At 33.1% G+C, this 12,482-nt stretch overlaps 1 protein-coding gene across 1 annotated transcript; it reads right to left on the bottom strand.

The window, feature by feature from the left end:
• Positions 1-11,091: 11,091 nt before the first annotated feature.
• On the bottom strand, positions 11,092-12,180 carry LOC130625064 (uncharacterized). Its single transcript, XM_057440145.1, has 3 exons — positions 12,160-12,180; positions 11,689-12,028; positions 11,092-11,582 (listed from the first exon to the last, which is right to left on the bottom strand). Exons 1-3 carry the CDS (start codon positions 12,178-12,180, stop codon positions 11,092-11,094), a joined length of 852 nt encoding a protein of 283 aa, XP_057296128.1.
• Positions 12,181-12,482: the final 302 nt, after the last annotated feature.

Consider the following 12,482-nt stretch of genomic DNA (forward strand, 5'->3'; position numbering starts at 1 on the left):
ATATATATATATATATATATATATATATATATATATATATATATATATATATATATATATATATATATATATATATATATATATATATATATATATATATATATATATATATATATATATATATATATATATATATATATATATATATATATATATATATATATATATATATATATATATATAATAACACTGCAAACAATAACGTAAGGATAAATGACTGTAGAAAGAAAGAAAAAGGTATCGTAGACTCATGCAGGTAAGTTAAATCCTATACATATACATAAATTCATACGTCGTTTACACATTTCGCATAAGCTTGGTCAAGGTAAAAAGCTTTTGCTTTTTTTATCCACACTTGTTAACGAACGGAAAGTGTCGAACGAAAGCGTATCACACCGCAACGGATGATGATTAGACAGTCTTTAGAAATATTAGAAACCGGCTTAAAAAGTCCATACGAAATGCTAAAAGATCGATCTACAAAAAAGCCTTGTCAGTGGGAAAACCAAAAGACGTCTGGAAAGTGATACCCCGCGTACTAAAACCAAATTAATCTCTAACAGTACATCCGATGGAACAACGTTGAAGTTTGTGGTATACCTATTTCTATTGAACAAGAGGAGTTTCAAGATAAAGTTATTGAGATTGTTAAGGCTATAGGTATTGAATTTTTTGGAAGCGATATTAAAGCATGCCACCGCCTTTACGCTAGAGAAAACGAAACTAAGACGACGATTGTACGCTTCGTTAACAAAAAAAGCAAACTTTTACATGCAAATAAATTCAAGTTGAGAGATTTGAACTCGAAAATTAGAAGAAATTAGTCTGAAAGAAAGTAATTTCATAATTGTAATCCCCGTACACGACATGTGGGGTAAATGTAAGAGAATTCATTCAGAGAAGGTGATCAATCTTTTTTGGGTTTTTAATGGGAATCTCGTCAACGTTGTTGATTTTATTATTATTATTATTAATCACATTTATACAGGTTTACATCTTCAGTATGATATAATATATCTGCACTGTTATCAACGAGTGACCTGTTAAAACAAAAATAAACAAAGTAAACAAAGAGCCAAAAATTGTTTTTTGTTTTTAAATAACATATATAAAATTATGAGAATGTTAGAAAAAAAGAAAGAAAAGAAAATAATAATCAAATAGCAGACTATGAACAGAAAAATTAGCAAAAATGGGAATTAGAAAAAATTTGAGTTTAGGATTCAAACTTCACAACATTAGAAATCAGAGAAACAATAGCGTATCTCCGAGACACCCTGTAACGTATAGGATCAAGCTAAGGTAAGTTGCCAAAATCGAATTTGAAAAATAGGATTCTAAATTCACAAAGCCTTGTAGCTACAGGGTATCTCAGCAAAAAAATAATCAAGCTAAGGTAATAGACCTAGAACTCACTTTGTTTCAAAAACTTTTTAAAATTTATCATACTCTTTTCTTCCCTGATATTAGAGGGGAGACTATTAAAAACTAAACTCCTTGATAATACGTAAGCTTCCGACCAGCTTCCGTCTTGATGATAGGTAAGACTAATTTAGATCTATTTTCTCTGGTGTTAATCGAATGGCTAACCAATTTGTAATTGCTGTCAACAGTAATATCGTTAACGGCTTTGAACACATCAATTGCTACTTTCCGTTTTCTTTGAGTGACGAATGTTGACCAATTCTTGCGGGTTTTATTGATGTGCTTAGCTCTTCTCAGCAAGGACTCAAATTTTCCAATCCATGTTTGATTCATTCCACCAAATATGTCGTAGCAGTAAAAGAACAGTGGATGGATCATTGAGTTAAAGATGGTTTCTAGCAACATTTGGAGAAATTTTGTAACGTATTTTATATAAAAGTTTGATGCGTGAGGTTATACGCTTGTATGTTTTTTTAAGGTGATGGTTCATGTTAAGGTGAGTTTCCAGTTGAATCCCAAGGTATTCGTAATAATCTGGTTGGTTTATATCATTTTGATCGATCACAATATTGACAGAGGCTTGTGGTTTTCGGGACGCAAAGACGACAAATTCTGTTTTGCCCTTTTTGGATTAATAATTAGGCAATTTTCCTTCATCCAATCGTGAATGATATTTGCATCCAAATTTATACAATGTTCAATTTCATCCAACGACTTGCTTGATGAATATATGACTGTGTCATCAGCATACATCAATACTCGACAGTGTTTCAATTGGCACGGTAACTCATTGATAAGAAGAATAAATAGCAATGGACCCAGAATGGAACCTTGGGGTACACCATGCGTCATATTTTCAGGATCTGAGTATGCTCCATCAATGAAAACAGTTTGACTTCGATTAAAAAGATAACTGCTTAACCAATCAATTTCAGTGCTAGTAATACCATAATAAGGCAGTTTCTGGAGAAAGCAGCCATGGTTTACGGTATCAAAGGCCTTTCTCAAATCCATGAATAGAGCTCCGGTTGTCTTACTTTTATCTATATTGTATCTTATATCGTCAACAAGTGATTTAACCGCTTCACGTGTAGATCTTTTTCGTCGAAAACCATATTGGTGCTCACTCAATAGATCTTGATTTTCTAAATAATCAGCTAGCTGGTCGTAGACGATTCGTTCGATGACTTTAGACAACACATTTAGTACGGAAATGGGTCGGTAGTTATCTATGTTTGAGCGATCGCCAGATTAATGCAATGGTGTTATTTTTGCAGATTTTTCACAGGTTGGAAATGTACCAGTTTCCAAACTCTTGTTTATCAAGAACATGACAGGTGCAGCTAGTTCGTTTGAGATGTCGTTAATTATCCTACCGGGAATAGTGTCAATACCAGCAGCTTTAGCCGTTTTAACCGATTTTAGTACTCTATTCACCTGATTAATTGTCACTGGTTGGAATTTAAATGATACATTGCTTTTATTAATCGTGCGCATATAATTACGTATGTTGAATAGTTTCCAAGTAAAGTTGGTTATTGATGATTTCATGAGACTTGAACCAACTTTGGTGAAAAAAGAGCAAAAATTGTTCGCAATTGATCGAATATTGGATGTTACTGTTCTATTAATTACGAATGTTTTGCTCGGACTTGACGAATCTTTAGTAGGGTAGCACGACTTAATTTGTTTCCAAAAATCTCTTGGATTTGCTGAAGATTCTTTCAGAACAGCACGAACGTGGTTTGCCTTTGCAACACGAATGCGATTGGTTACAGAGTTTCGGTAAGATTTATAACTTTCCCAATCTCCGGTAGAATTTGATCGTTTAAAACGGCGATGATGATAATCTCGCGTATTCATTAAGTTTCTGATTTCTCTGGTTATCCAGGGGTTGGATTTTCCACGTACAGTATTTTCTTTAAGTGGCGCATGTTTATTGATTGCGGTTGATAAGTAGTATTTGAATTAGTCCCATGCTCGGTTTAAGTCGGTGACAGTTAAACAATTCTCCCATGGCACGTTGCGAATTTCATTCTTTAGATCTTCTTTGTTGTATTTTGAGTAATCACGTGCTTTGATGTTCTTTTGAGGATATCGTTTACAGTTTGCTTTTCGGCTGATTCCGATTAGGCAGTGATCGCTGAGAGAGTTAGTATACACTAAAGAGAAATGATCAGAAAATTAAGATAGATCACATTGATAAACTTTCTTGCCTTTTTCCAAGTTTTCAATTCAACGCTGTTCCATGATTTTTTTTGATATTTTTAGTATAAGAATGAAAGTTACAAAGTGCACGCACAATGATAAACCCGATCAGTTAAGTCTTAAAATTTAAAGCTCCTCTAAAAAATATGCCTTTATAAACGAACACAATTCTTCCTTTTTCCAAGGAGATAATTGGCACTTATATGTTACATGCTAACCATGATCTAAAGAAAATGCAGAAGCATTTAAATATAGACTTAAAATGTATATACAAATTGCTAACTGCAAACAAGATAGCATTAAATCTAGCAAAGACTGAATAACTATGATATAAGGTTGAAATTGAATGGAAAAAAAAACTTGAATTTTTATCTCATGTAAGATATCTAGGTATATTAATAAATGAAATTTTAGATTGGATTTTCACATATCTTTAATTGGGAAGAAAACCGAATGGAGCTCTATGCAAACTATGATATTATGTGCCTAAGGATATCCTCCTCTCAATTTATCATACATTTCTTCTCATCTATATAATAATACGCCAGTTCCGTGTCTCTGTGACAGGCAAAGTTGATATCGTCATTTTCCTTTGATGTTGCCGAAAAAAATCTTTGATGTTGCCGAAAAAAATATGTCTTCTTTGTCGTGAAAAGCCGCGAGTTTTGTGTGGTTTGTTAAATGAAGTTCTAGCACAAAGTAACGGAAATTGTGTTTGCAAAAAAGATGGCTGTCCTTTTTAAGCATTTGTCTTCTCTTGCCTTCAAAATAAATCGTTACAAAAGCATTTAAAAAGGGGCATGGTATATAAATGAAGTATAGAAAGGTTTGTTTATGTTTTTTAAAGTTTTGATGATATTATTGATGCGAGACATGTTTGTTAGCTAGAATCAACACACCATCAACAACTAGCTAGGTAGCTAGGAATTTATAAATATGTAGCCATGTTCTTTATACCTAGCTAAGTCTCCAGTTTATATTTAAGTGACCAGCTATTAGCTGCTGTAGCTACCTTATGTTAGCTTCAGTTTTATGTTGCTTTTTACATGTAAGCTAATCTTAGTGGTTTTTGTTAAGAATGTGACTGTAACTTATTTTAATTGACATTTTAAGCTTAAATTAACAAGCCACAACAACTTTTAAAAAAGTATTACATAATATTTAAGAAGAGTTTAAGGACTGTTTTTAAGCAAATGTATTTTTCACAATTTGTGTATGCAAATAATGTAATTTTCACATTTTGTGTAACTAAACTTATATACATCGGTTACATGACATATGACGAAACGATTTTTATTTAACATGTAGTAATTCTGGTACCTTAAGTGTACTGATTTTTGTTGTTCTAGATGTTCTGACTAAAATGTTTTTGTTTATGGCATTTTGTCTCAAGAAAAGTTTCAACTTTTTTGAGGGAGTACAACACCGAAAAAACTTGTGTTTTTTTTTATATTTTGTATAAATTCTTACCGGGCAGGACTCTGTACAACATACCGAAATGACTGATCCCTCTCTATTTATAAATTTGATGCGTTCCATATCAAATTTTTTTGAAATTTTGGGTAATATTTAATGAGTACAAGATGCAAATACTGATTTTTGTTGAATCAGAAGTATTTCCTACAACCATTCTTTTTTTACACTTTTGTGGAGAAAAAGTGTATGCAATATCATCAGAATAACTGATTTTGTTGCAAACTGTTTTTCTTTTTCACATTTTGGATTGAAATATTGTTATAAAGGGCATATATCAATAGACATATATATACCAAAATAATTAAATTCTGCAAACTTTGATTTTGTCGTTCACCTCTCATCTTTTATATTTTGATTAAACTTTTGAGGAAAACCATAGGAATTATTTAGAATTTGTATTTTGTGTTGCAAATTTAGTGCAAAAATTTAACTGTTGTGAGGGAGGACCATATGCAATTATATATACTAAAAATAATAATTTGATATTCTACAAGTTGTATTTTTGTATGCACTTAAATGACTGCTTTTTGCGGAGAGTAGCGGAGTGCGCGCCAGCGCACGGAGCGTAGCGGAGCCTATTTCCTCATTATATAAGCCAAATATAAGGGAAAAGAAGTACGATGGAGAGTATATAGCATTTCTATGCGATTTCGTCCCTATACATCCGAATTATAAAAATTCAAACAAAAAATCACAGTAATCCAGCAATTTAATGTGGTCATTCTTTAGTACAGTTTATAGTAAGCGAGACAACGTGCTTATCAAAGAGCAAAGCGATGGAGTGTTTGTTGTTTTTTAAAGATGGTGCCAAGCGGAAAATGGGGACGAACTGATATTTTCAAGAAAACGAAAGAGGGAAGTATGAATAGCTAGCTAGTATATCACTATTTTTTACATGTAATGAACCTCTTCTCACCCACACCTAACTAGCAAATAACTACCAACATATGTGGCAAAATAAGCTGGTAAAACACTACCAAATTGGCTAGCTAGCAGCATAAACTAGGTAGTTAACCAGCACAAAACTGTTTTTCTCACTAGCTACTTATCTGACATAAACCTGGCTACTTGGCCGGCATAAAATTAGCTATGTAGCTAGATTTAAATGATCCTTAAGACATATTTTCTAGTCATACACATACTGCACAGTGAGTTAATTATGCTCTGATTAGGAAAGTACCATCAAATATCTACAATTATCCACAAAATATGTTGGTTCTAACAATTTTAGACAAAAAACTAAGAACCAAAAGTTTAGCCAAATCAGCAAAAGAACATTGGTATAGACATATATTCTTTTTAGCAGAAGAGCCTGGACTTTTTTTATAAATAAAAGAATAAATGCAAACTCCATAATGTGTTTTTTGCAAACTTGTCCATAGTATTTATTTTGAAAAATATAGTGAAAATGGAAGGTTATGTAGAGCTATCACTATTTTTCACTTTTAGGTCATTCACACCCCTAAAAAGCTCCTAACTAAAGCATAAAACATAATTTAGTGGCTCAGATTTTCTAGCTAAATAAAGAGGGTGCCGATAAGCCGCAAACGCCCGCATATATACGGGCGAGTTCGGGCGACTTTTCGAATTAAATTGACGGTTTCCGGCCGAAACCGCCCGCACTTTCCCGAACACGCCCGAACTCGCCCGGAACATTCCCGAAATGCAACACCTTGTAACATAAACATGGCGGACGACAGTTAAAAGAATGCGTTTGAAGAGAAAGGAGTTAATAAAGTTTTTATATAAGTTATTTATCAAGTAAATCTTATCACAAATCATAAAAAACAGTTCTTTTAAAAACTTCGCTATCACATAGTTCATTTTAATTTTTATACTTTTTTAAATAATTCTTCGAGAGTCATTTGTGGTGAATCTTTTTTTTTTCAGGCATTGTTCGGGACTATGCGGGTTTTTTCGGGCAAATACCTGAATTTTTTTCAAAACGCCGAACTCGCCCGAAAACGCCCGCACTTTTTACGGCGTATGCGGCTTATCGGCACCCTCGTGCTAAATATACCAAACTAGGTGCCATATTTTTTAGTAAAAAGACTGTGAGCATATTAAGATGCACATGTAAAGTTTTTTATATATATAATCATGCCCTGTTGGTCTAATGGCTATGACACTCATGCAAATGAGAGACCCAGGTTCAAATCCTGGACAGGGCTAGGAAAAACATAATTATCTTGCACTTACAACAACCAGGTAAATGTTTCGCCTTTTTCGTGGACTTCTCTAATTATTTCTATATCTTGACTTTTTAATGTTGTTGTCATTGGAACCAAGTTAACTTTTAATCTCAGATTTATTAAAAATTGATAGTTTTTTTGGCGTTATGACCGATTGTTTAAATATTTGTATTGGCACATAATTCTGCTAACATGATTCACTGTATATATATTGACCGGATATAAATTTGAGAGCTTTGTTTGAGCTACTGAATTTGAAATATTTGCATCTCAATATTTTCTATACTCCTGGATTAATATGATACATATCTTAGATATATCGAGTATACGAATCTTTGAGTTGTAGGGGGATTCTCTATTAAGGTGCCTGCCCCTGCCTTGCCTAACCCTGCCTTGCTGTTTCCTCTTCCTGTTTCCTTGCCTGCCTTTCCCTACCCTTCCTATGCCTTTTCTGGTGCCTGGCTTCTATGCCCTTGCCTGTGCCTCTATGCCTTGCCTACCCCTGCCTTGCTGATTCCTCTTCTTGTTTCCTTGCCTGCCTTTGCCGTGCCCTTTCCTTGCCGTGCTCTCCGCAACACTTTCTATATTGATTCTGAGTTAAATTTGATGGGTTTCATATCAATTTTGTGGAAGATTTTATGGCTGAAGACAATATAGAACATGCCAATTGAACTGATTTTTGTTCATATATTGATTTGCTCCTCATAAACCTTTGTGTTCTACATTTATTGTAAACTTTTGTGAGGAAGGACCATATAAATATACAATGTTTTCAAAATAATAATTTTTGTTGATTTGAAATTTCCTCCTTGCTCATTGCTTTTTCGACATTTCAGGTTAAAATGTTTGGTAAAGTCAGTACGGATAATTAGACAAAAAATTGTTTTGTTAACCGGTTAGTTTTTACATTTTGTGCATATTTTTGCGGGAGAGGATGGTATGCAACCGAATAAATGATTTTTCAAAGTTTAACTTTTTGTTTTTAGGTGTTTTGTGTTTGTTTAAGTTTGGCTTTTTGATATTGTTCAGGTTGTATTGTTGTATAAGCATTTAAGGAAAAGACAATGTTTAAAATGCGTAAAGAACTTATTTCATAGATCTGTGCTTACTGTTGCAAGCCTTTCTTTTCGACACTTCAGATTAAAATATTGAAGGTTTTCAACATAATCACATAATAAGATGTATATATACATATTTGAGATATGTGTTATTTCTGACATTATTATTATTGTTGTCGTAACTGTCTGGGTTGTGACTGTCAATGTTGTAACTTTCTACTAACTAGATTTTACACCTTGCACGCCGTTGTTTTTCATATTTTGTCTGAAGTTTTGTTGGGAGGATTTCATGCAATTTGACATTTGATATTTTGTGTTAGATTTTAAGAACTTTTTTGTTAAATTATGACTTATATACTTTCTTTTTATGCATTTTTAGATTATTTTTTTTAGTAAAAGGCATATTCAATATACTGAAATATTTGCTGATGTCATCAAAATTCAAATGACAGAACTTTTCAATTGTTTTTCTGCCTAAGTGGATTTTTCCACGGGCCTAATCGACTAGTATTTCTTATAATCCACAAGTGTGTCTCACTTCAAAGTCATGTAGAATTTTTCGCTTACAAAAAGTTGCTCTCCGAATCATTACTTTTTCTAATCTTAACTCACCATCAAATCCTATTTTTCTTAATCTTAATATTCTTACTTTTTCAGATCTTATAAAATTTCTCAATATTATTTTAACTTTTAAAATTATCAATCTGCATTCTCCAGTTAATATTTGTGATATTTTTAAAATTGGTCATTCAACAAGAAGTAAATCCATTAAACTCCTAGCTAGACCCTCTGTTAGGACAACCTCATTTGGTCTCAAATAAATACGTTATTAATTTATCCTTAATTGGAAAAATATCCAACAACACTTTCACCAATACGACATAGCAACTCTCACTTTAAAACAACTAAAAAAATCTGAAAAACCCCTCTTCTGGATTGTTGTAGCACTAATCTCTCCACTGCATAAAAAAAAGGATTTCACTAAAAATTTCTTTTTTGTAGTTTCACGTTGCTTATTGCAATTGTTTGGTCTTATATTGGTGGCCATCACCTGCATTAGCATTTTATACTATCCGATGGTTTACCCGCAGGTATTATTTAATGTAAAATATACAGTTATCTCATATAAAATAAATATTACTACTACTTATTACATGGGTATGGACCACCTCATTTCATATTAAGCCTGATCAATAAGGTTTATGTCAGCAAGGCAATTTTATTCATTATGCCATGTCTATCATACATACATGCCTAATAAGAATGATAAAAAACTGAAATACGTACACTAATAGCTTGAAATGAAATGTAAATATCTATTTTTCTGTTATATACATATGGAAAATACAGGAGACGCCAATGACCTACGCTTTCAATGCCTGATTCTGAAATAAGAAAATAAAAATTTAAAATCGAAACGTTTTCAAGTGAATCTTCGTCCAGCGATTTGATTAAAAACTTCCAGGAACTTTTTATCTTAGGATCCCCCTCCTTTCGCGAAAAAGGAAAGTTTTATTAAAAACACTGCTTAATACTCACTATCTCCTCATGCCTTAAAGAGATAAACACATTTAATGATGAGTTTTTTAGTACGGGAATATGTAAACTGTTGAATGAATACAAAGATTTAGCTGTAATATTAGTCTGTATACAGGGTTGCTATCTGCTGAAAAGCTAAGGAGCTTATTTTCACCACAGTATTCTAAAGAGGAGATCAAGTTAAACTTCGAAGAAGATGTCATGTTTAACTTTTGCAACTTCATAGATAAAATATCCAAACGTGAATTAAAACATGACACCTTCACTTGGTCTTCATAAGAAATCATTTTCAGTCAGCTGAAAAAAAATCAATCTCAAATTTTACTGATATATTCATTATTTATTTTGCATTTTGTTGACGCTGTATTTTTATATGATCTTATATTTACACTTGTTCTATATTTTTTCCCTTGAACTAAAGTGTGAATTAGAGAGTGTAAATATTATTGAAAGTTTTTATAGAAAACCACTTTTTAGAAACTTGTATAACACAACTGACTTTTTGTACGTGAAACAAGCAAAAATTAGTGCCAAAATCTGTCAAAATTAAGTTATTAATAATAATGAAATTATTGGTATTGATATCGCCACTTTTACTTCGTCCTTGTCGTAAATGCGAACAACGTCGTAGTCCTAGCTTGTTAAGTCTCCTTTTGATAAGATTATTTTTATTTTATGAACCAAATTCAGATTAGCAAGCATCCTAATAGACAAAAACAGGTTTTTCTAAAATCACCTAAATTTAGTTCGTATTTCACACAATTCGCAGGATCTGTGTTTGCTTTAGCCTTTCTTCGTCTCCGGATAAAAAATTAACACATTAGTGAATTTTTACGCGGAGCCAGCTCTGATGCGTTCATACGTGAATTAAGGCTTAGTTTTTATTCCCTTGAACTATATATGTACGCCAATTACCCGATAAGCGGGCATAACATAGATAAACAGAGATAAAAGTACAGAACTTTAGACCTAGTCAAAATGAAATAAAATGAATAAAATATATTTAGTTAAATATATGAAATAAAATAAATAAATAAATAAACAAATAAATAAATAAATAAATAAATTCATGATACTCTAGCTCTCTTCTCCCTTCCTCGCTCATACCGAATAATTCTTAACTCATTAATATTCAGACACACCTGTGACACTAGATCCTTCCAAAGAGATCTATTGGCAAAGGTTTTTGCCATTCATTCAAAACCAACCCATCTTTCAAAATACTTTTGCACGTGTCTTTGTACCTTAATTTTGGTCGACCAATAGCACGTGTTCCTTCCACTTCTTGATACGTGGCCGAGCCATCGTAGCCGGTTTCTCAAGAGCATCAGTTCGATGTCTTCAAAGTCAGCACTAAGTAGAACATCCTCATTGCTAACATAATCATACCATTTGATTTTCAATATTCTTCTTAGGTGACGCTGTTGTACAGTACGCAATTGATTGATGTTTTTGTGATACAGTGTCCAAGTCTCATTGCCATAGAGAAGCAAAGACAATAAACATTGCTTCCACACTTTGATTTTTGTAGAGGTAGTAAGATCATGCGAATCAAAAACTCTATTTCGCAAACGACCATATGCAGATGAGACCGCCTGAAAACGAACAGTCAGTTCACCTTTCATCGAGCAGTCTCTGGATACAAAACTGCAGAGATACTTGAATCGCTTGACGTTAATAAGTTCTGTACCATCAAAAAGAATTTACACTCTTCTCCAATGCACATGGTTTCAGTGTTACTGATGTTAATTAAAAGATTTCGTTGTAAGCTGTTAAAAGAGCCTGCAAACCAAAGGATGAATTGCTGAAAATAGCTATATCATCTGCATATTGTGCTTCCCTGATAAAGTCAAGATAGCATTTTGATTTGGTTTTAAGTCTCTTTAGATCGAACAAGTCACCATCAAACCGAAATCGTATTTTAATGCTGTACGAATGACCAATGGTTTTATAAGCAAGAGAAGTAATTGTGCAGCGTATATTCCATAGTGTCGGAGCTAACTTACCACCCTGCTTTACGCCGCTGTTGTATTCGAAGGGATCAGTTAGTGACCCATCAACGATGAGACGTGCATGTACATTTTCGTGTAGTTTCTTGATTAAACGTACAAACTTGGACGGAAAACCTATCTTTCCGAGAATTTAAAAGAGCAAATCTCGATTAACAGTGTTAAAGGCTTTTTTAAAGTCGACAAAAACAATGTGTATATTTTGACGTTGCTCTCTAGCCTTTTCCATCAGTTGTCTCAGGGTGAAAATACCATCAATCGTACTTCTACCATCTCGATACCCTGATTGTGACTGAGGATATATTCTTTCTGCAATGTTTACGGTCTCTGCAAAAGGATGTCAGCAAAAACTTTCCCTACAACACTAAGTAGGGAGATTCCCCTGTAGTGGCCCCAAAGACTGCAATCCCCTTTTTTGAAGAGAATTGTCATATTGATGTCCGTTAAGTCGGATGGTACGGATTCAGTATTCCAAAATAAGGTGATGATAGCGCATAGGAATGCTTTTAAGCAAACTCCTCCATGGACAAGGATTTCAGGTAAGATACCGTTAGGTCCTGGACTTTTCCCAAGTC

This window comes from Hydractinia symbiolongicarpus, chromosome 14 (assembly GCF_029227915.1).
Source record: "Hydractinia symbiolongicarpus strain clone_291-10 chromosome 14, HSymV2.1, whole genome shotgun sequence".
Classification (NCBI taxonomy): domain Eukaryota; kingdom Metazoa; phylum Cnidaria; class Hydrozoa; order Anthoathecata; family Hydractiniidae; genus Hydractinia; species Hydractinia symbiolongicarpus.

What these genes read in the sequence shown, in the direction of transcription:
- LOC130625064 (XM_057440145.1), bottom strand. Translation starts at nt 12,180, where the DNA reads ATGGTAGAAGTACGATTGATG. An exon ending in TGGTAGAAGTACGATTGATG is followed by an intron (nt 12,029 to 12,159) that starts GTATTTTCACCC and finishes ATTCTCGGAAAG; the next exon opens with ATAGGTTTTCCGTCCAAGTT. An exon ending in TTTCAGCAATTCATCCTTTG is followed by an intron (nt 11,583 to 11,688) that starts GTTTGCAGGCTC and finishes TTGATGGTACAG; the next exon opens with AACTTATTAACGTCAAGCGA.